This window comes from Podarcis filfolensis (genome assembly GCF_964270895.1).
Source record: "Podarcis filfolensis genome assembly, chromosome: 11".
Taxonomy (NCBI): Eukaryota; Metazoa; Chordata; class Lepidosauria; order Squamata; family Lacertidae; genus Podarcis; species Podarcis filfolensis.
The window spans coordinates 22,267,921-22,291,198 of NC_139613.1; the positions used below are offsets into that span (position 1 = coordinate 22,267,921).

Below are 23,278 nucleotides of genomic sequence, written 5' to 3' on the forward strand. Positions count from 1 at the left end.
GCCAGTATTAGAACAACTTTTCATATTTAGATGCCATGTAAACTCTTTGTTACTTTAAAATAGGAATAATGTCCTCAGATTTCCCAGCGCTGCCTACTCTCACTTGCTGTTTTGATTAATTTTTAAGATACTGATGGGACCCAGATAATTTGGATATTTTTTTTAAATGGTGACAGGCTAACTTTGTATTGTTATTTTAACTTGCATCTTTCTCTTTTCCCCTGTGTAATGCACGCTGTATGTTACCAGCAGAATTTAAAAAAGACTCCCTTTTGGAGTTTTCTGCATGACATACTTGGCTACCTGTTTTAAAGTGCAGCCAGTACTGATGATGTAACCGGGTATTGGTTGTTTTGTGTGCCCTTAGAGTATTTTATGCATATGTCAGCCTGTTCCAAGTTTGAGTAAACAGCACATGTTTTAACATGTTGGCTTAAAGCTGCTTTTCCACATATGGGTTGCATTTTCAAATGCAGTTCAGATGACACAAGTAAACAGAGCTCTTTAAACCAAAATTAAAACAGCTGCTGTAAATATCTTTTGTACGAACTAGGATGGTATTATCCACAACTGTCTTTATGAATAAATACTTTGATTATTGGGTAATCTAATAGTGGAACAAATCATGTGTTTCTGTTTACAACTGGCCGTTTTAAAGCTATCTGTGATACAGTGTGAAATTCTTCCAATGTCTTCTGATAGTCCTCTTCACATGCTATGCCCTGTCAAGCAAAGCCTCTTTTCTTTTCTCAAAAGGAAGTGAGACGCAAATATCCATAGCATGCCGTGTGATGAGGTGAGGTGTTTCACTTCTTGCCCTCTGATTTGATCCTTTGCCAGCAGGCTTTTGCTGTATCTGTCTTTTATATATAAATACTTGAAACGCAGCCATTGGCAACTAAATTGTGGTCTAGGTGAGCAACAGTAACCACAGATCCCTTTCTGGCAAATACCGGCCCTTGGGTGCCCTCCCAGCATAAAGTGAAATTCCCCGCCTCTTCCAAGTTTTCTTTGCATCTGGGAGAACTCTGAATTGGCTTCACACTGTGCTGGTTGGGACTTGAGAGAGACAACAGTTGCCCATCTCTCAAGTTCTTAGGCTTAGAACTTGGCGGAAGGAGGAGGTCTTCCAAGAACCTCATGAGTGCCTCAAAATCAGTGTGGGAAGAGAGGCCAGGTCCTCTCTTGAGCCTTCTGCACATGCCAGTCAATATGGGGGGGGGGGCGGGGAAGCAAAAATCAGCAATTACCACAAATAATAGTTGGCCCAAATCTACAACTCAGGTCACTTTAGGAGAAGCAGCAATATTGCTACATATTAAGCTTGCTAAAACAATCTGCTTTACTGGATTTTGTCCTTCCTTATCCATAATTTTTGTTAGAAGTTAAGCAGTTTTGTATATTTAGAAACTCCTGGATGGGTAATATTTAGACCTGGTGATTTGTCAGTTTTAGGTTTGTCAATAAGGCTCTAGCTCTAGAACTTTAGCTCTTGTCACAAACTGCTATCCTCATTTCTTCAGATTCCCTTCTTGGGAAAAAACATTTTGGCACTTATATAATTTGCCCTCCATTTCCGCAGTGAAGAAGGATGCAAATAATTCATTAAGCTTTTATATGTTTTATGAAGGAAACCTTCTTGCCTCTAAGAGGTTCTTTGACTCTGTTCTTTAACTATGCTAGTATCCTTTTATACCATTTCATAATCTTCAATATACTAACTGAGCTTCTGTTGTGATTTTGAAAAATCCTCAAGCTTTCTGGAGTTTTGACCCTCTTCAGATTTCCTGTCAAATTATGGCAGAGAGCCATAGACTGAGTGATCTGTGTAGCTATGGATCGAAAGAGGCTCGCAAGCAAAAGCTAATAATTCTTAACGACCTGCCATAACATAGATTGACTTCATTTGATCAAGAACCTTATAGTCCACCTCAGCCAAGGAGTTATTGTGGATTTATATCAATATTCTCAGGTTTATGTAGAATAATAACATCATGTGGAGCTATATAGAACTTAACTAATGGAAACATTCTTGTTTCTCACGCTTCTTTTACTCGTGTTAAAGAATAACTCCTTATTCATACTAACTTGGTTTCTTACTACCACTGTAGCCTAACTCCGGTGAGTTGGACCCACTCTATGTTGCTGAAGTCCTCCTGCACTGCAGCAAAGAAAGCTTAAAAAATTCTGCAACTGAAGCTGCAAAACCAGCAAAACCCGATGAAAAAGGGGAGATGCAGGTGAGATTTCCGCCCATAAAGTAATTAAAACAACAATTGTATGGCTTTTCACTTTTTGAAATATGGCAACCCTAAGTATGGAAGAAAAGGATAGACATACATTGATAATAATAAGTAGGTCCCATGTCACTGCCTGGGGATAAGTGTGGTCTCAAATGTTTGCTGAAGAGTGGTTTGCTTCTCAGTGGAAATCACAGAAGTGGTTTTGATGTAAAAGATGGTGCAGTGGTCTATGGGTTGTGAAAGTCTAACTCGATGAAATTGCATCTTGCAGCATTCCCTGTTGGGTAGATGGGTGATCAAGTTATTCACATAGCTATAAGGAGCATCCCTAAAGTAGGAAGGAATAAATGTGTACAATAAATGCAATAGGTGTACAACCAAATGGAAAAAGATTAAGATAAACCCAGCTATTATCCACGAGGGTTGAGCTGCTCAGCCTGCTCTGAAAATATCCCAGCCGTCTTTCTAAAGAATGGCCCAAGGCCATGTGCAGTAAGTAGTAGACGTTAAAACAATGCTATAAAACAGCACAAAAATGTTGACAGACTCTTCTGATTCCAAATTCAGTCCCCCAACCCTCCAAGAGGCAGTTGGTAACTAGATTTGAGTTGATCATACAGTTCTGCAATGTAATGCATTGGTTTTTGTTTGGGATTTTAAAAACCCCCAAATAACTCCCTCCCCCCCAATCTTATATGCAATTCCTTGCCTGGCTAATAATACATTTAGCCAAGAAGGAATGAAAAACTGTTGCATTTTCATTTATTATTATTTTTCCATCATTTGGGGTTAACTTTCAAATGTACATAGCTATATTCACAAGTGATTTGTAAAAACGGGAAATGGCCTATAATTTATAGTCTGTATATTTTATCCCAAGACTTAGAAATATCGCATGAACTATTAGGTAGCTAGATGGATTCTTTTACATCCTTCCTTTTTCTGTGCCTTAACCATTCTCTGACAGCATAACAGTGAGTTTACATAGAACAGAGGATGCATAACAGTGATTTAGAACTCTTTGGCTAAAGCAACCATAGCAAAGTTACTTCAACCCCCCATCTCCCCCTGCCCTGAAAAAAAAAGATAATTCAAGCTTATAGCAGGCTTCAGTGGTAAATCCCAAGATCTGCCCCTTAATATTCTGTTGACTTTAAAAAAAAAAAAATTAGACGGGCTCTGAGAGTCTGTTAAACTATTTGTTGGCTTGACAGGAGAAAAGTTCCCTTTTTCATGCACCCATTAAACATTAAAGACATTTTCCCTTCACTTCATTCCAACACAGAGTTGACAATTTATTTTGTGGACTTTAAGAAGAAGAAAAAAGTGCCTTTGCCATAATGAAACTATTCCAGTTGGCTCCAAGCTAGGCACATTCTGTCACTGAGCATTGTTAGAAGATAATTGTAGTGACTCCATTTGGGTCAGTTGGAGACGTTCTCCTGTCAGGCAGAGTTGTAAATATAAAATCATCATTTTCCAATATATCTTAAAACAGAATTTATTATTTTTGGAGCTTGCCTCTCCCCCTCCCCTCTTCAGGAAAACTACTTGTGAAGCTAATTGAACAGACTACGTAGGAAATCAATGCTCAAATGAATGCTGTAGTTCTTAACACATGCAATAGGCACTATTTAAATGCACATGTGTAGCATGATCTTTGAAAACTCTACGTGTAGAGAAGTCTAGGCTATGCTCAATGTATGCTGTGCACAAAACAATATAACCGCTTAGCAATCTGAGATTAATGTGCATTTTTAGTTCATCCATCACCATATGTTTTAATAGGTTGTTCCTGTTTTGGTGCATCTTCTGTCAGCAATCAGCAGTGTTCGCCTATATATACCCAAAGACCTGAGGCCTCTTGATAACAGGCAGAGCGTACTGAAGTCAATACAGGTACTATAACTTTGAAAAGCTGAAACTGCATAGCACTTCTTTTCCAAAAACAAAGTACTTCACATTCATGATCTAGTTGTTACCCTTATTGTAAGATAAGTCAGTGTTGTTATTGCCCATATCAGATACCTAAGACCACTATAAGTTAATGGCACAGGTGAGATTCGAACTCAATCGTTCATTATTTGTAGCCCAGTCTGTTAACCAATACATGATATCAACTCTCAGAGATCTGAAAGCATCTTCTTTATGCCATGATGCAATAGAGACCATACTTTTAAACACTTAAAAAAAAGCACCAGATCCTAACATTTGCTTTTATCTGTCTTTTCTTTTAAGGAAGTGCAGAAACGGTTCCCTGACGGTGTTCCTTTGCTGGATCCTATTGATGACATGGGCATTAAAGATCCAGGTCTGAAGAAAGTAATCCAAAAAATAGAAGCCTTTGAGCACAGGATGTATTCTCACCCACTTCACAATGATTCTAATTTGGAAACTGTGTACAAACTTTGTGAGAGAAAAGCACAGGTAAGGAAAAGCTTTTCAAGTGCATCTTATTTTGGAGGGACAATAATTGGGTGATAAGAGTACCCATTTTGCATACAGGTGATCCCAGATTCAATCCCCAGCATCTCCAGTTTATAAAAGGTGGTGGGTGAAGAGAGAGACATCTGGCCAATCTGCTGACAGGTAGTAGATAATATTGCACTAGGTGGTCAAAGAATCTGTCCTCGTTATCGGTCCTGTCAATTATTCCATTAGCCTTAAAGCAATGGGCCACATAAGTACACAGGTAAATTGGTGGTAGTTCCAGATAATTTGAGGAAGGAATATCTCTCAGAAACACATTGCTGAAGCACTTTTGGAAATGGTAGATTTTCCTTTCATACCCAGAAGCTCAAGGCAGATTCACTGTGTAGTCTTACTCTAAAACGAGAGCAAAACATATGCATCTCATCTAATATGAAGGGTGCTCACATGTCTACACCACGACTTTTTCCTTCAAAATGCTTGCAGGCAGGGCGATGCCACCTCTGAGTAACATTAAAAGCAAAAGACACAATTTATGTCTGTGTGTATGTTTGTTAATTACAAGCATGTATGTGAATATTGCATTTGAGTACAAGAACCAGTTGTATAAACATTATCGTAAGAGCTGCTCTGAGAAATTGCTGTATTTGATATTCTTCCAGATCAGATTGGCATAAAGAATTGGGAAGGCTTAGGGTTTTTGGGCTGGTGGTGACTGTTTTTTCACTTTCCCACAAGGCCCACGACTTGGCTCTTGTCCTTGATGGAAGTGTGTCTGCAGGCATCTTGGTATAGTGCCTCATGTGGTCTGGATAGTGTCAATTAGTCTTTACAGGGCTAAGAATTCCCGCTGGGTTTGTTTGGTTTTTTCTCAAATCGTAGTCTTATACTTGAGCATACATCTCTTGCTCCATCCCATCAGAATTGAGAGAGGGGGTCGGGTGGACCAGTGCTTAGAAGCAGTGATGTGCTGGTTGTGAGCCAATAAGTAGAAGCTGAATCCTGTTACAACATGGGTGTTATGTGTCCTGAGTTCCCTGGTAGGTGGGGAGATGGCCTGTTCTGGACAGTGTTAAAAGGGACCTCTTGGGGGTACTACTGAATCCAGCATTATCACTGGAGGCTCAAGCAGCTATATGCCCCCTTTTCAACAGAAATGACTTGGTCACTCTGCTCCATGCTCTGGTAACTTCCAGGTTGGATTATTGCAACACATTCCACACAGGGTTCCCCTTGGAAACTTTTAACTGGTCCAAAATCATAATTTAGAACTCATATAACCCCTGCTTTAAAACAGCTGTGCTTGTTACCAGTTTATTTCAGGGACCAGTTCAGAGTGCTCACTTCAGCGTTCAAAGCCCTAAATAACTTAGGACCAAATATCTGAAAGACCACCGACTTTTTTACATACTCTGTCAGGGATTGAGATTGGCACATGGTGCCCTTTAGGTGGGGGGGGGGGGTTTGCCCAGGAGAAGACAGCCCCTAAGCTCTGAATTCCCTCCTCACAGAGTGGTGCCTGGCCCTTTTATTCTCTTGTTTTCATTATATGATGCTTAAGACCCACCTCTTTACTCTGACATTGACATCTGGGAAATATATTTCTAATACCCACTTTGTTTTGATTGTAAGCTGTTCTAACTGATTTTAATATTGTATTTTCACACTGTTTTAACCTGCCCTGGGATGTTATGGGGAAGGGTGGGCTAGAAATCTTACCAATAGTTACGATAGTAATGCATTATTGCCATAGAAAATTCTTAAATTTTTGTTTTCTTGCTCACAAATCTGTTTCTCCCTTTGCTTCGCAGATGTATGGGTGGATATGTGGCCTGTGGAGATTGAAGTTCTACATTCACAATAAAACTTTGGTTTTTTTTCCAGGAGGCAGGGTCAAAAGTGTCTTAATGCCTGATTTCTCGTAACACCTCTTTGCTTGTGTTTAACTTCAGATCGCTGTAGACATTAAAGCAGCAAAACGAGAACTGAAGAAAGCCAGGACTGTTTTACAAATGGATGAGCTCAAGTGTCGTAAACGTGTTTTGAGAAGGTTGGGTTTTGCAACCTCCTCGGACGTCATAGAGATGAAAGGCCGAGTCGCTTGTGAAATCAGCAGGTAACGTATGTTACTGTTGTAGAAAAGACAGGCAAACAGATGTTTGTATGCAATTTCCCTCTGTGTAATACAGTGGGACATTCTGACACTAAGGAGAAATCTCATGTTAAAACATATGGGTGGGCAGTATTGAAGTGATCCTAGGTTATTGAAAGTGAAACACACAGTAAATTTAAAGGACAGAAAAGCACAGTGAGGCTGGGATCCAGAGAACGCCATGAACCCAGCAGGGCTTTGGTTTGTGTTCTTCTAAACAGCAGCCCCCACATAGCCACTTAAGCAAACTACTTTGGAAATTGCAGGTCCTTTCAGAAGCAGTTTATTTGAAATACTTTTACCCCACCATTTATCAGGGTGGCACCGGGTATCTCCTGCTCAGAGGAAGTAAAGTCAAAAATTGTACTGGGTGGGCCCAGTTTGTGAGCATACCTCAAACCACTGTCTGGATCCCACTTTGAAATATGATGTCAAAGATACATGGTATCTACTCTTTAGATCCCTATATTAGTTTATAAAACAAATATTATGGTGTTTGTGTAAATCATCTAGGAGTGGCACTCACTCTCTGATAGCAACACCTTAACATATTTTGAATATTCAACACTATTAATTGGTAACAAAAAAGCTGCAAACCCAGAACAAGAATGTGAAATCTGGAACTTTATGCGACTTCTTTGTGTTCATTGTTTAGACTCTGCAGAGTGTTCCATTACAGGAGGTGGACTCTTCTTAAGATGAGCTTGGGTGTCCGTCTGTCATGGATGCTTTCACTGAGATTCCTACATTGCAGGGGGTGGGACTAGATGACCCTCTGGGTCCCCTCCAACTCTATCATCCTATGATTGTCTATTAACTTGCTAATGTTACATCTGAAAATCAGAGGTGTCTTGGTTTAGCTTGGCAGAATTAACCCAAAATATGTTGTGACTTTGTAATAGTAACCATTAGAGTATAGAAAATTATTTAGAAGCTTGATATATGGTCCTTTTTAAAATTTTGTTCTTTCTCTCCAAATAAACATGCTTATCCAAGTTTGTTTATTCCCTTCAGTCTCATAAAATACACTGGGCAGGATTCAGCTGGTGAGTTGTTAGTGGAGGCCCTGCACCAGGGCTTCTGCTCATGCACTGGCCACCTCCTGTTCCCCCAAACACCCCCAGACATTGGCTGCGGGGCTGGGTGAATCTCCAGAAGAGTGCATGGGAGGAGGCTAGCGGGGATAGATCCATCTGGCAAGCCAAAACCCTTACCCCCATAGTTTTGGCACCAAAGTGCAGTGTAGATTCTGTTCTGGCTTAATCTCCTCCAGCAAGTCCAGTTTCAGCTTCTGAACACTACATGACATGCTAATCCATCTTGGCCTTTGTTTCCAAATTTTGTTTCTCAGGACCCCTGTAGTTTTCTGGTATGCCATCTGTAAAAGTTATGACGACATCCAGATACTTCACTTGCTTGCTTGCTCCCCCTCTTTTTCTCCGTGGTAGTGGAAGGGCACTTTCTGGCTTAAATGTCTTTATTATTAATTATTCTGCCTTTTGAACAGAAGCTACTGATCAGTTTTCCAGAGAATTGCTTTCAAATGTATAAAAGGACGAAGAAATATCTAACCCTGTCGATTGCATCTCCTCTTCCAGTGCTGATGAGCTGTTGCTGACGGAAATGATGTTCAATGGACTTTTCAATGACTTATCTGCAGAACAAGCAACTGCTTTACTAAGCTGCTTTGTATTTCAAGAAAATGTAAGTTAAGTTTGCATAACCAGAAAAACCTAAATTTGATCAGCCGTAATTTATATCCAAATGAATGTTTTGTTCTACCTTGCTTTCTAGTCAGAAAAGGGGGCTAAAAAGCATTTGTAAAACTAATATACAATCCTAGATTCAAGGTTCATTAAGCTAAAAAAATGGGCATGGTACATGCAGGATCAGACACTACCGTGCAGGGAGGGCAGGAGAGTCCTGGACTTTCACTGGGTTGAGATTTTCTCCTGATAAGTAACACCAGAGGAAGCTGGAAACAGACAGTCAAGCAGACAGAACCAGAGCAGAGAAAAAAGGAGTTTAAATGGTACCCACAACAATCAAGACCTCTCCTACTGAGTTCCTTGTCTCAAAATGATTTTTTTAAAACTCAGTTTTTATTTTAATTTTCCTAGCTGTTTTTATTTTAATTTTCCTATATTATAAAGTGCATTCCAAAAGTGTCATTGGTCAGGATCCAGAAAGTTTCATGCATGAGAAGAAAGCAGTTCTGTACATTCACAAAGAAGTTTCTGGTTTCTGTTCTCCCCCCGCCCTACAGCTGTGTTGTCCTGCATTGCATCCCATATTGCTGCCAAAGGAGCCCCTGCCCCTCTGAAGAACATAAGCGGAAGTGGATGTGCACATGAAACACCCAAAGTTTATTGCATATATTCAGTAGAGAGGAAAAAGACATTTCTCTGAAAGGCGGAAATGAAAATGCCAAACAAATAAGTATCAGAAACTTAGGCGGAATCCACTGTTGTGCAGGTGGACTTCCTCTCAGTGTGTGACTTCGCTTTCCTCTCCTCTCACTCCAGCCCCCTATGCACCCCCCAGAATCTGCTCTGGAGGGGTTCCCTAATCATCTGGAGCAGGTACTGAGGGTATGTGGCAAGCTGCATAAAAGAGGAAGGTGAAGGCTGTTTTACTTTTGCATGGCCAGTGTTCAGTATTTCTTTCCCCTCATCATTCAGTTGCATTTTTCAATGATAAGTTATTTGTAATCACTGGCTCCTATGTCAAATATCTAAAGAGCATTTTTGAAATTCTGTGGTTCAGTGGTAATCTCAAAGTTTATTTTTGTTCCAAGTCTATGTGTTGTAATATATTGGCATTGGGATAATATTTCACTGAAAAGAAGTCCAGAGGCCCATATTCTGGACTGAAGTTTGGCACTACTCTTATTATTGGTCTATTTTCTATAAAAGAAGCTTTCTTAGGAGTGTTAAAGGATTGATGAGCGCAGTCCACCACGCATTTGATCCCACACGTTCTCTGCTTGTTTCAGACTTTGTGCACCAGCTACATAACTTGTGGTCTTTAGAGAAAAAATTATAAATTAATTTAAATAATGCCAAATGAATGGATATTGATGCTTTCTTCATCTTTTTTTCAGTCTAGTGAAATGCCCAAACTAACAGAACAGTTGGCAGGCCCCCTTCGCCAAATGCAGGTAAACTTCAGCAGATTTTTCTGGCATAGGAAATGCCGCATTCATTACTAAATGGTTTTACAAGCCATTAAAAGTCAATTACCTTCCCTTTCCTGCTCTGCAACCTAAACCATACTATATATTTGAGATATTGCACCGGCACAGCTCTTGATATGCCTACACATCGTGCTAGCTTGGTACATTTAAAAATTAAATTTTATGGGGTGTTTGGGATGATATAATCCAAAATCTTTCTTGATATCTTTTAAAGTTTGTCTTTAAATTTTAATACCATTAAGATAGCTTGAGGATGAGGTGAGGTGTTTTGGAATATTTTATCCAGTGAGGGTTTTTGTGTACTAGTGACTTATCCAATATGGTTTTTGCATACCAGTGAGCTACATGAGCCTGTTAAACTAGCATTTTCTTCTGTGTTTACTTATGAAGGCCCATGAAGACATCTGTCTGGCAGTCTCCACTTCCTCAATGGCTGCATTTAGATTAACAAACCAAGATACTGCTTTGTAAACTGCCTGGACATATTTAATCAGAAATCAATCTATAAATGTTGCAATTATCCCTCATACATCTCACACACAGCTGCTCTGCTCCTCTCATCAGGAGCCAGGAAAACTCCAGTCAACTAGTTTCCTATTACATCCAAACTGGAAGGTATGATAAATGAACAAACCAAGGTGGTTTAAATTTGTCTTAATGTCCTGACTTGTTTGGATGCCGCTAGTCATAGCTTCCTGGTTTAGATGTAAAGGAAAATGATCACTATCTGATGTGTTCCTGGCTTGCTCACTTGTTTGAAGGGAGGAGTGAAGCAGGTATGTATGAGGCAACACAATCAGTGTGCCAGTGTGGTGTAGTGGTTAAGAGCGGTAGTCTCGTAATCTGGGGAACCGGGTTCGCGTCTCCGCTCCTCCACATGCAGCTGCTGGGTGACCTTGGGCTAGTCATACTTCTCTGAAGTCTCTCAGCCCCACTCACCTCACAGAGTGTTTGTTGTGGGGGAGGAAGGGAAAGGAGAATGTTAGCCGCTTTGAGACTCCTTAAAGGGAGTGAAAGGCGGGATATCAAATCCAAACTCCTCCTCCTCCTCCTCCTTCTTCTTCTTCTTCTTCTTCTTATTTCCCTTCATGTACCTGCGTGGGCCTTAAGTTACTCGACGGAGACCTTGGTCTAGGTGGCCCTGGGAAATGAGGTGAAGTGGGTGGCTGCTGGGAAGTGTAGCTTCTTGCCCATGGCACCCTGACTGGGAAGTTGACTCCATGGAGCAGCTCTCCTGGCTCTGTGGTCTTTTTAGCACCAGACCTTTGTATTTCTCCAGGCTTTTTATACAACTAATGTGTCAACAGAGTCTTAGCTTTCTGTGCAAGTTGTTTTCTTTTTCAAATTGAGCTTCTTGTCAGTTGTATTTTCCCTTATCAGAAATGATGTTTTTAATCTTGTTTTTGAACATTGCATTTTCTTGTTCTTTTGTAAGCTACCTACGGAACAAGCGGGCCATATAAATCTAGCGCTGCTGCCACTGAAAATAATAATCTCAGCTTGTTAACAGTCAATTGGCTGGCGTGCATATTTCAGGAAGATAACTTTCATTTGGTTTGTCTCGAATTTTCAAAATCCTCTTTAAAGGAATGTGCAAAAAGAATCGCTAAAGTGTCGGCAGAAGCTAAATTGGAAATCGACGAGGAAAACTACCTGAATTCGTTTAGGCCGAACTTGATGGATGTCGTGCACACATGGGCCAATGGAGCAACGTTTGCTCACATATGCAAAATGACAGATGTCTTTGAAGGTACGTGCACTTGTATTACTACTAATGCATCCGAGGTGTGGGATGGTAGGATAGTACAGTTGTTTGCATGACAACAGTCCCCTCCACTGAGGCCTCCTAATCAGCAGCCTGTGGGAGAATCTTTCTCTTTTGTCTCTCCTCCCCATGGCATGCTTTCTGCTCCTATTCTTTTTTCTCTTTCTCCCCCGTGTGTCGCTTGTGTTCTGTATCTCTCAATGTGCACACATGTAGACAGCCTGATCCTTGGTTCCACTGAATTCAGTGAAGTCTACTCAAATGTTAACTATGCATAGGATCAAAACTGTCTTTTAACCTTGTGTGGTTGGTACAAGAGGGAGAATGAGAAGTTGTTGTTGCACCTTTTCTCAGGTGCTTCGATTGCTTCCCAGCTACTAGCCATTTCTGCTATCTTTGCAATGATGGCATGGATTGTGTGCTGTAGCAGTCATCACTTTGGACACAGCAGAAATGTTATTGGGGGTAAAGAATAAGAGAGGCTTGAAGTCACTTGTGTCATATACACAATTTATTTGGTTGCAGTGAAGCAGGCAATCAATTCTGTGGATGGTTGCATTTGCAAATGCCATATAAAAATCTCCCCCACCCTCCTTTCCCATGCAGATAGGTAGTAGCAGTAAGACTTGCCCAATAAGTGAACTTTTTGCTGCTAGCTGGAGACGGAGACTTGCTCGATGGGCCAAGTTTGACATGCAGCATCAGGCAGGGTGGGATAATTAAGCTTTGTAAGCTGCCCACAGTAGCAATTTTCATTGGTAGGGTAGAAATTATATAAAACACAGACAAGGCACTGACCATAGTAGCATAACCCCAAACCACCATCACACCCATTTTTGCAAACGCAGAGTAAATGGCACATTCTTGTTTCCATATGGCAGATAAGCAATCCCTTTAACAGAAGAAGGAGTAAATACTGAGAGAAAGGCACTTTTTCTCTTTGTCATGACAAAGTCCATCTTAAGTGAAATTTCAGTGGCCATGTACATCATGTTGTGGTTGAGAGACTGGAAAGTAGAAAGTTCATATAGTTCAGTATGTCTAGCAGAAAGGCAGATGGAGTATATTTAAATGTCCTTTACTCCATACACACATCCTCTGTTTTAACCATACAAAAATGCTTCTGTGGATGTAAAAGTGTTCTTGGTTGCATTTTCATAATGAGCCCTGTAAGAGAAGTCAGTCTATACAACCAAAGTGATGGTTTGCTCAGAATACAGCATGCAGCAAACCCTTGGAGGATATATCCCAGCTTCTTTTGGCTCAGACTTCTGTCTTTTTGGTAATTGACTCCAGGTGGCTTTTTACTAGAGTTGCTGGATCCGGAATCAAATGATTAAATTTAATCTCTTGCTGAGACTGGCTGATAAAACCTCGATTTCATTTCTTTTTAACTTACAAACTGAGAAGAACACACATTCCTAGCCTATAGATTTCCACACCTTATACCTGCTCCACCATGTATCTAAATGCATCCCATAGTCTTTGAAATGAAGCCATTCATTTCCTTCATGTACACACTACAAAAATATGCAGGAGGTTAGGAAGAAGGAAGCTTGGTACCCTGCTTCTTATGATGGGGTAGCCTGAGAGCTGCAATGAGAAGTCTGTGCAAGAAGAATAAGTTAAAAACCTTGCCTTAGGTTGACTTCTAGGTGATAACGTTAGTTGGAACCCATCTTTTCTGATAACACAAGTTAGGAAAATTAATACTCATGACCTTATGATTATCTGTTTGGGGGAAAACTATAGGACTGAGATGTTTCAGTCCTGCTTGAGTAGACAGCTTTACAACTACCTGGTAGAAAAGGATCTGCTATTCCTCATTAGAAAATGTCTGCTTTTACTGCAAGCCCTTTTTTGCTCATGCAGGGAGCATAATACGCTGTATGAGGCGGCTAGAAGAATTGCTTCGACAGATGTGTCAAGCAGCAAAGGCCATTGGAAACACAGAACTGGAAAACAAATTTGCAGAAGGTCTGTATGTTCAGCTTCTTATAAATGGCATGCATCTTGAAATGTAGAGTCTTTTCACAGGCAATTTTAAATTTCTTAAACAAGTCAGAGTGTCCCTAATGTATTAATGGGAGGTTCCATGTATCCTTTATCTGCTGTGATCCAATTCTTTATGGAGCAGATAACTGGAAAGCCCTTGATGTCTCCACAGCCCCCTCAAACTAGTTATACACGCATTTGAGATGGAAACTGGGGAAATGATACTCAATTTGAAATTGATACTGAGCTTCAACTCAGGCGCATTGTTAATATATCCCCTGTTTCTAGTATCAGCAATAGGTACAGCTACTCTTATGACATCATATTATTTTCTTCCCTTAACAGGCATTACCAAAATCAAGAGAGATATTGTATTTGCTGCAAGTCTTTACCTATAAGTATTGTCCTGGCACGGAGTTTGAACATCACCAATTATTCTTCAGAGGCAGAAGTGTAAAGTTAGCGACAGAATCTGCCAATCCTTCCCAAGCAGGAGAGATGCTTAACATTCTTGTATGTATTTCACCATAAGCCTCATGCTAGCAAGCATATTACATACCATTGCTGTTTGTACATAAGTGTTACCACATTATTTTTAATTAAAAAAAACAGCCAGAATACTGTGTGTTTAAAGCAAAAGCTTGAACCAATAGAGATTTAAAGTTTAGATACCTAAGTGTTACTATATACATGTAAAGTGAGCATCCAAGAAGTATAATAGCAGCAGCAGTCCCTTCAAGAGGCATTTAATTTATTTCTTTACATAGGTCAGAAATGCTTGATGTTTTCTTTTTATAGAAGGGGAGATTCCACAGGGTAATAGCTGTTGACTTTATCATGGCTGGTGATTACTGCCATAGTGATTTCCACTGGTAGGTGTCTCGTGTAAGGTTGTGTGTGAATCTTCTTCCTCCTTCTGTTTAAATGTACGACCTCTGTCTTTGAAGAAATCAGATACATACACAACCTGGATAAACAAATTGAACACATTAGGCAGTGAGACAGCTGTCAGAGAGAGACAGTACACCAAAATGATTCTTTAAATATGCCTAATAGGTCTGGGCAGTATACCAATAAATTGTCTGAAATCAGACTGCCATACCGGTTTCAGACATTTTGAGCTGGCAATACATTGTGGTGGTTGGGGATCTGAGGGCCACAGCACAATGGTAGCTTCACCTGGTGGTATATTGCAGGTGAAGCAGCCACTGCTCCAGAGTCCCTCTGCCACCATACAGCAGATAGTTTTTTTAAACTTCTCCACACTCCCACGAGCTGGAGGTGGACGGCTTATTCAGCTGAGAAGCAGGCTTCCTTAAACCATCCCCACAAGCCAGAGTGGGGGCTCAGCTGTGCACTCCCTCAGCAGAGGAGTTTAAAGAAGCTGTGCATCTGGACCACCTTTGCACAGGGGTGTGGGTGGGCTACCTCTTGCCAAGGCAAGTGTTCGCAGGGTGCCTTAGGACAGGTGGAGCCAGGACTCCTTCCTCCAGGCGTTGGAGGAGGAAGCGGTTTTTCCCACCCGACGCCGACAGGAAGAGGCAGAAACTGCACACCGTGACAATAATCGTCTCCATGGCCAGTAATTGCCTTCTTCCTCCCTGCCTCCTTTACAACATTGTAATATACCACTGTATCAGGAGGTTTAGTTGGTGGTATATTACAGTGTTGGAAAACAGGTATCGACTAGCTCAAATTGCCTGCCTTTCAGACAGAGAGGTAGACAGAGCTTGAGAAGGTGATTGCCTGCAACCTTCTCACACTTCATCTGCAGGGCTGCCTCTGGTTCATGTGAGCCGGAGGGCGAGTGCTTAATCGGCTGAGGGATGGGTGGGAGGCTACCCACCCCACAGCTGATCAAGCCTCCATACACGCAGAGGCACCCAGCACTCTAGGCAATGTATCTTGGTTGAGTGTTCATCCCCCAAGGTGGTGAGGAAGCAGCAGCTGAGATATGCTGATATATCATGATGTTGACAATATATCACGGTATTTAACTGCTGATATATCACAATGTTGAAAACCACATATTGCCCAGTCCTAATGCCTAACTTCTGCAGCGTGTTTATAGGCACTTCAGGCTTCTTTCATCTTTGTTGTCAGAAAGGGAAGTGGGGCAAGTGCCAATAATCTATGCATGCTAGTCCCAATTGGAAAGGCTTTCACTTTTGTAAATAGTTTTGGGAAGAGAGATGTACCCTAACCCACCTGTACATCATGGTTTCTAAAGGAGGAGTGGAAAAAGAAACGTTGACACTGGGCGTAGTGAATACACTACCTTTTCCCCATCTCACCACTGTCCCATGGAAACTACAGGAAGCCAGCACTGAACTCGTCAGGAGTGTGCAGGCATCCTCCCTCCACCCCGTTTCATCATCAAGTCAGCAAAAGTAGTTTTGACAGAAAGCTATATTGATCAAATGGTAGAGTAATTTTGCATGGACTTACAATAAGTATAGCTACCAGTGCTCCCTGGATAAGTCCGGTCAACACATCACTCCAATGATGTTTGTAATCAGAAATACGGGAGAGGCCCACGTAGATGGATGCTGCAATAAGACCGAACTGAGCCGTAGGACGCACAAGTCTTGCCCAATCGCCTTTCATTCTGGCCTGAAGATAAAGCTAAAAACCAAAGGGACAAAAGTTTAGAAGTACAGAAGTCTAGCTAGTTAACAGGGTGGGCAGAAATAGGGTGGGTCTTTTTTTAATACAGTAGTTCTAACTTGATATTGTTGATTTGCTAGGGACAACGTTAAGTGCAATACTTTTGTACCATAATGAACATTGTGCTGAGTTGTGGCCTAATTTTACACATGCCCTTTCTATTGAGCTTGCAAATTGGATCATATTGTGTATTGCATATTATCCACCTTTTGATTCAAGCTGCACAATGTTTCATAATATGTGAGGCATAGCACTAAAGGAACCACTCATTACTTCAATAGTAGCTGTGAGTAGGGAGATCCTTGCTAAACACAGGCAGGTATTCAAATGCCTAGATGGGAAATGAATTCAGATTTAAATAATTTGTATACTTTCCCTTCAATAAAAATGTTCAAGGTGGATTACAAATAAAAATACAAAGTAAAATACAGAATAAAATGAATGGCCTAAACCCCCAGCATAAACCCATACAGGTGAAATGGAGTTAAAAGGCTTGGAAAAATAAAAAAGTTCTTTGTCTACTGCCAAAGTGGTAGAATTGGTACAAGCTGATGCTCTCTCCAGAGAAAATTCCACAACCACAGTGCCTCCACTGAGAAGTCCCCTTGCCCCTCAAATCACCACTGCCTCATCTCCGATGGCCAAGACTCCTTCAGGAAAGCCTCCAAGAAAGATCTCAGAGACGCTGAGGGCAAGAATCAGCCCTCCTAAGGTGTGGGTAGAAATACACTGGGAGCCAGTACACTTGTTCAAGAACTTGCATTACCTTACCATTGCCTGCTGTCAGTCAGCAACAGAGCAGCTGAATTTGAACAGAAGTTTCCATAGTCTTAGAAAGCAACTCCACTTACAATGCATTCATCAAAAATGGAGGTTACTGGAGCGTAGATAACAATGGCCAAGCTGTCTGTCTGAGACAAGTCACGGCTGGCACACCAGCCTCCGCTAGTATGACAAAGCCGCTCAAGTTTAACCCCAAACTCAGCCTGCTCAAATCATTTCCCCAGGCAGACAAATGGTCCATCAGCACTGGGATCAACAGTATATCCCTCTGATCTGAAATGAGTTTTGTTTTTTATCCCTTACAGTCCATTACTAATGCCAGACACCAGTTTATTATTTCCAGAACCATCACAGGTTAGCATCTACCAAAGGGCTATAGTCTAGCAAGGAGCCCCCTGCCAAGAGCTCTGTAGACCTGCTCCTTCTGTTCACCTGCCTCTTGCTCTGGCCCGGAGAACAGAGGAGCAAATGCCACTGCCTGCTTCCTTTTTGGCTCCCTGTTTGGCAAGCAAGCAGGTGGCAGTGAGGTGGAAGAGGAGAAGCAGCTGTAGCTGGTGATGGTGGTGGTGAGGAGAAGGGCCGAGGTGTCTTCACATCACTCCTGACCACTGGCAAGGCTGGCTGCAGTTGATGGGAGTTAAGGAGAGGACATCTGAAGGACACCACACTGATGACACCTGCAGAACTACACCCTGGATTCAACTGGTCAATTCCTCCCTGCTTGATGTTATGAGCCACAATACAGACAGGAGGCTGCGCTTAGCCAAGTACCTTATCTATTGCCTCATGCTGCAGAAACTCAAAACAAATCCATGAAACCAGACTAGATCAAGCTTTGGATAGTCCACAGACCGACCTGTAACAAAGGCATAACCTTTTCTAAAACAGGCAGTAACTGGACTTGATGGGATGCAGGTTGTGGCTGGCACTCCCATAGACAACTTCAACCATTCCTTGTACCTGTTAGAACCGTTATGGTTGTGTAAATGAATATATACACAGAGCATGCTCTATGTGAGCAGTAGGTGCTACTTTCCAAAGTTAAATATTTGGGGAATGCCTAATCGGTTTTTCAAAGCAGCTATTACATCATAGTTTTGGCATCCAAATATTTCATTCTGCTGGTAAAAAAAAAGCTGAAAGTTTAAAGCTGCATGGAGCAATGTTTAGAAAACCAGATAAAGCTTTTTCCACAGACCAAAGTTGTATTCCAGCTATGTTTTGTTGACAGAAAACTGAAGTTTCTAAGACAGTCTGCAGGCATATTTTTCAAAAATGTATATATGTGTGTTCACTATCAACAGCAAAGGTAGGTAATTCCTGCTGCTGCTGAAGTCCAACATAGCAAAATTACACAGTACAGTTTCAAGGCTAATACTGTGCTTCCTCAAGGCTTGTTTTTGAGACTAACTTCTACAGCAATGTAAATCATTTAGTCCCAGTGAGAACTTGAGACAGCAGTCATGCTGGTGGTCTAAAAAGAGCAGGCTGGCAGTACAGAGCTGGCATACTTCCTTCTTTCCAGCTTACGAATTCCACTGAAGACATTGAAAAATGCATTCCTTTACTAATAAGGTTTTTCCACACGCAAGCAATTGCTGTAGTTGGCAGAGGAACATTATACACATAAGAGGGAAGGTGGTATATGTGGTTATGAGTGGGAGAGAAGGTGGGACCTAAGACAGTCCCTTAGAAGATTGTGGTCCATAAGCAAAGAGATTTGAGGGCCCGGGACACAAATCTAGGTGGTAGGATTTCGTGCTATTTGCCAAGCTGTCAAAACTGAACTGATGATTAAAATGCTGTCCCCAAAACAGAAATGTATCTACAAAACTAGGCTGAGATGGCAAAACAGGAAACTCGGATTTAATGTTTATTCATGGACTTTAGGAAAGTAGCTACTTGGGCCACAGCTATTTAAGATGTGGAGCTAGGCTGCAATGAGACAGGAGGCACAGGTTGGGCTGTTCATTCTACCAACAATAAAAGCAGCTGATGTACAAGTCCAAAAGAAAAAGAGGCTCCAAATGCTCATCTCTTCTGGACAATGCTGGTGACAGTCCAGATCAGTGGGTTTTCAAGTTGTATAAGCACCTCAGCCAACCTCAAGTGCTGTATGAAGCAGCTGGCTAAGAACTAGTAACTCTATACAGCCAGGAAGCAGTTTCTGCATATACTGTAGAGGAAAGTGAGGGGCAGATGGAGCCTGTCAACCTGGGAAGGTAGCCAATCGAGGAGAAGGAGACATCCTAAACCTCCACTGCCTTACGACTATACTCATTTGGGAGACTGGGAGTAAACCCTGAGAAAAAATCCATACCCACTGCCTTGCGGGACATCTTCAGAAGCCTACACAAATCTGGAGTGGAATCCCTAAGACGGTTGGATGGTGTCTTGTATTTGCTCTGCTTTCCTTTGGACCACATCAGCGAGGCTGAGAGAGGGTGTCTTGTTATCTGGGCAGCCCCAGAGAAATCACTTTGTTGCTGCTAATGCAATTACTGGTCTCTGCAGTCACAGCAGGTGCTGTGATTCTCCAGCAGTTTGACTTCACCCCCAGCAGCGCACCCCATTGTCTCTTGAGACAAACAAATGCCAACAAGAGCCTTCCAGAGTCGTCTACACCAAACACTGTCTCTTCAAATAACTTGACAACTTTACTTTAAGAGCAGCAGCTGCTGCTGTTTGTTGCATATGCATACTTTCATTTTACATGCCTGTTAGCTGATAGGACAGGTTAACTGCTAACTTCTCTGAATTTAGATAAACAGCTTGAGCTTGGCTGGCCCCTACCTTGTCATCACAAAGAGCAACAGCAGCCGCTCCCTCCCTGCAGTCTATGAAACAAACACCCGCTTATGCATGGAGGCTGACATGCACGCAACCAATTCATTAATTGGCAGCCCTTTTCTCCTATTATTGTTTACACAAGTGATCTGGCAGCTTCAAGTCATAAAGACAGCTGACTAGTTCTAGTTATGTGCCCATTTTGACACAACAACAAACAGTCCTGTAGCCTCCATTAAGTCACCCGTTTTGCCTCTCCCTGCCCCCTGGCAAGCTCTTCATTAAACCAACAGACTGAAGTTTCAGGATGGACACCACTTCAAGCAGTAAGTGCCCCAACATGAATAGGGCAACCTAGTCCCTAGGTTTGGAGATGAGAAAACCCATTCCCACAGTCCCAGAACAAACTGGTGGGGCATGTGTAAATATACTTGCTTTCCAGTAAGATAATAGCTACATTGCTTTGTTGTACTAAAAAAAGTATTTGTGTACTTCAACAGTAATGGTTTAAAACCCATGGGGCTTACTTCAGAGTAGGCCTGCAAAAAGATTGGGCCTTCTAATCTGAGGTTGCCATGGTGACAACTGAGCACAAAAATAAGGAACCCGCTGTATAACAACAGACACAAATAGAAAAAACGGGTCCAGGCCAGCATACAAAGACAATGCATGGCAAGCAAAGTACAATGGATTGTATTAGTCACAATGTACCCACTATTACAAGGCATGTAGTACATACAAGTGGCACTCCAGAATCATCAAAATAAGTACAATACTATAATTAATGATATATTTTTATATATCTTTGACGCAAGAAAATTCTTGGAAGTGGCAGAGCAGCTGTAGCAAACAGGACTGAAGCCCGGCGATCCCAGTTTCAAAGAGAAACTCCAGCCTGTGAAGTTAACAAGGTCCCACATTGGGTTGAGGCGCTTGCTGCGTGCTGGCTAGCAGAGCCTAAAAGGTCACCCACCCCTGGCCTAAGAAGTACTTGCATTACGAACTGAAGTAATAATGTGATGCATTTCTAGCCTGCTAGCAGAAAAGTGATGACAGAAATCACTACATGTGGAAAATGCTTACAGCAGTGCCTGCCATAGAGATGCAAATGCCAAGGCCCCTGTAACATGCAGCCTGGCCCTGAGCAAAGGGAGGAACATTCATAAATTAGCAGCATGGCAGTTGAATTTCTCCACTATCATTTTTGTCGTCCTCTGAAGGCTGCTGTTTCCTTAGGTATCAGATGCTTTTACCTTTGGTGGTCTCTGCTTAAAAGTGCCTTTAATTTGCTAAATTAGAATACCCCCACAGCTCCCTTCGAGATGTGTTTATAGAATGTGGTTAAGCTTTCACTCATAATGAAAACACAGCCTCTTCACCACATACATCCTGAGCACTGTGTTCCTCCCACTCTCTGGTGAAATGCTCCACTTCTGCCACATGCACCACCTTTTAGAAGAAGCCACAGACCCAAGTGGAAGCAGAGAATGAACTGCTTTTGGAAAGGCATTTACAAATGTTGCAGCAAGCAGAGGTTGCAGTCAAATGGATTTTGGGAGTCACTGTTAATACTCTAGAAGATCTGATCACAAGAGGAACAGTGGTAAGCAAGTAATTCTTTCCAGCCATGACAAGGGGAGTGTTATTTCTCCCTCCCCAAATGTTGTTTTGTCACAGTCTACATCATGCAACCCGAAGGAGGGCGATCAGTAATTTCATGTGGGTGACAAGCAGAGAAGAAATGGGGAAAGCTAGAAGGAGGAAGTGTTCAATAGCAAAGGAGGTGCCTTGCACCATTTTGGCTCCAACTCTGTCCACTGCCCTCAACAGACCTAACCCAATCCAACCCAACCCTGCCTTATAGCAAATTCTGGTGACTTGGCCTCCAGAGATTCCTTTGCTCTACATGTGTCTAATTCACAAAGGAAGTACCTTCTCTCCTGTGCTAGGGACCCTATTTTTCTAGCATCTCATCCAGTCTGATTGTACAGGAATAAAGTAAGCTAATCTATGGAATCTACAGGATGAAGGGTGGTATACAAATATTTTGAACAAACACTGATGAGATATGTTCTCATGAGTCTCTTACATGAAGGTAGGAAAGGGGGCAGTTTATCATCTGCTTATAAAACTGGATCTCAGTGTGAACTTAACATTTATAGCCTGTTTAGATTTTTCAGAACTCTTTTCTGATGGGGATTGAGTGAAAGGCAGAACTTTGGGGAGAAAATGAATGTGTGTAGGGGACTGGGCCCAGATTAAGGGGTGTACAAGATAATGTTTTAGCTTTCAAGCTTTTCTTAAGAATTAATCCAATGTGGTTTTAGGCCCTTCTCTATAGCACCATAGGGGTTACAAACAAACCAAAAGCAGAACTACTGGAGACAGTGCGTCAGACCATGCCTGCTGTTTACAGCCACGATTCTGGAGAACCATTAATCCTTTATATATTTTTTTAACTTGAAGAGGTCATATATTTTAGGGAAGCTTTTCATATCTGAAGGACTATTGTATTTTAATATTTTGTTGGAAGCTGCCAAGAGTGGCTGGGGAAACCCAGCCAGATGGGCGGGGTATAAATAATAAATTATTATTATTATTATTATTATTATTATTATTATTATTATTATTATTATTTGTTGTTGTTGTTGCTGTTGTTGCTGTTGTTATTTCATAAGCACATCTTTTGCAATGACAACCATGGCAGGTAATTTTACTTAAGTATAAATAGTGTTGAAATGAATAGGCATTGTGTGTACACAGTCACTGTCAGCCTGTATACCCAACTGCAGCTGCTGTAGCACTGCATATAGGCTGTAGTGTGCTAAAGAACTCATGGGGCACTCCAGGCAGAATGATAAAGATAATGCAAAGCCACTTCATGAATTAGGTCCAGAAACACACTTAGTGCAGAGCTGCATGTAAGAGCTTCATGCTATTGCTTTGAAGAGTAAGATGAGTATTCATTGTCAGTTACATATACTTCACCTCATTTTAGGACAAGGGTAGAAACCTATGGCCCACCAAAGGCTGTTGGACTACAATTCCCATCAGCCCCAGCCAGCATAAACAATGGTCAAGGATGATGGGATCTATAGGGCAGGTGAGTGAGTCTTTCACACACTGTTCTCTCGCTCTAATATAAAACATCCTACATTTACATGACATATTTATTTAGTTTATTTTACAATTTATATGCTTACGTGTAACAGTAACTCTTGGGGCAGCTAATAAAATATTAACATAATTGCTAAATGCTT

General features: G+C 41.5%; 2 protein-coding genes across 3 annotated transcripts in view; one reads left to right on the plus strand and one right to left on the minus strand.

Moving 5' to 3' along the window:
• MTREX (Mtr4 exosome RNA helicase) overlaps positions 1-14,399 on the plus strand; it is a 37,873-nt gene extending 23,474 nt beyond the window's left edge. Inside the window, exons 19-27 of the mRNA XM_083576042.1 lie at positions 2,112-2,240; positions 4,032-4,142; positions 4,482-4,670; positions 6,626-6,789; positions 8,424-8,529; positions 9,929-9,985; positions 11,609-11,771; positions 13,659-13,763; positions 14,127-14,399. Of these exons, the coding sequence (XP_083432168.1) occupies positions 2,112-2,240; positions 4,032-4,142; positions 4,482-4,670; positions 6,626-6,789; positions 8,424-8,529; positions 9,929-9,985; positions 11,609-11,771; positions 13,659-13,763; positions 14,127-14,179 (1,077 nt within the window). The 3' untranslated portion in view covers positions 14,180-14,399. The remainder of the gene's footprint in view (positions 1-2,111; positions 2,241-4,031; positions 4,143-4,481; positions 4,671-6,625; positions 6,790-8,423; positions 8,530-9,928; positions 9,986-11,608; positions 11,772-13,658; positions 13,764-14,126) is intronic.
• The window catches only part of PLPP1 (phospholipid phosphatase 1), an 89,860-nt gene continuing 78,857 nt past the window's right edge, over positions 12,276-23,278 (minus strand). For both annotated transcript variants that reach the window (XM_083576273.1, XM_083576274.1), the window contains exons 5-6: positions 16,230-16,406; positions 12,276-14,748 (exon numbers count right to left, since the gene is read on the minus strand). In XM_083576273.1, the coding sequence (XP_083432399.1) occupies positions 14,617-14,748; positions 16,230-16,406 (309 nt within the window). In that variant the 3' untranslated portion in view covers positions 12,276-14,616. The remainder of the gene's footprint in view (positions 14,749-16,229; positions 16,407-23,278) is intronic.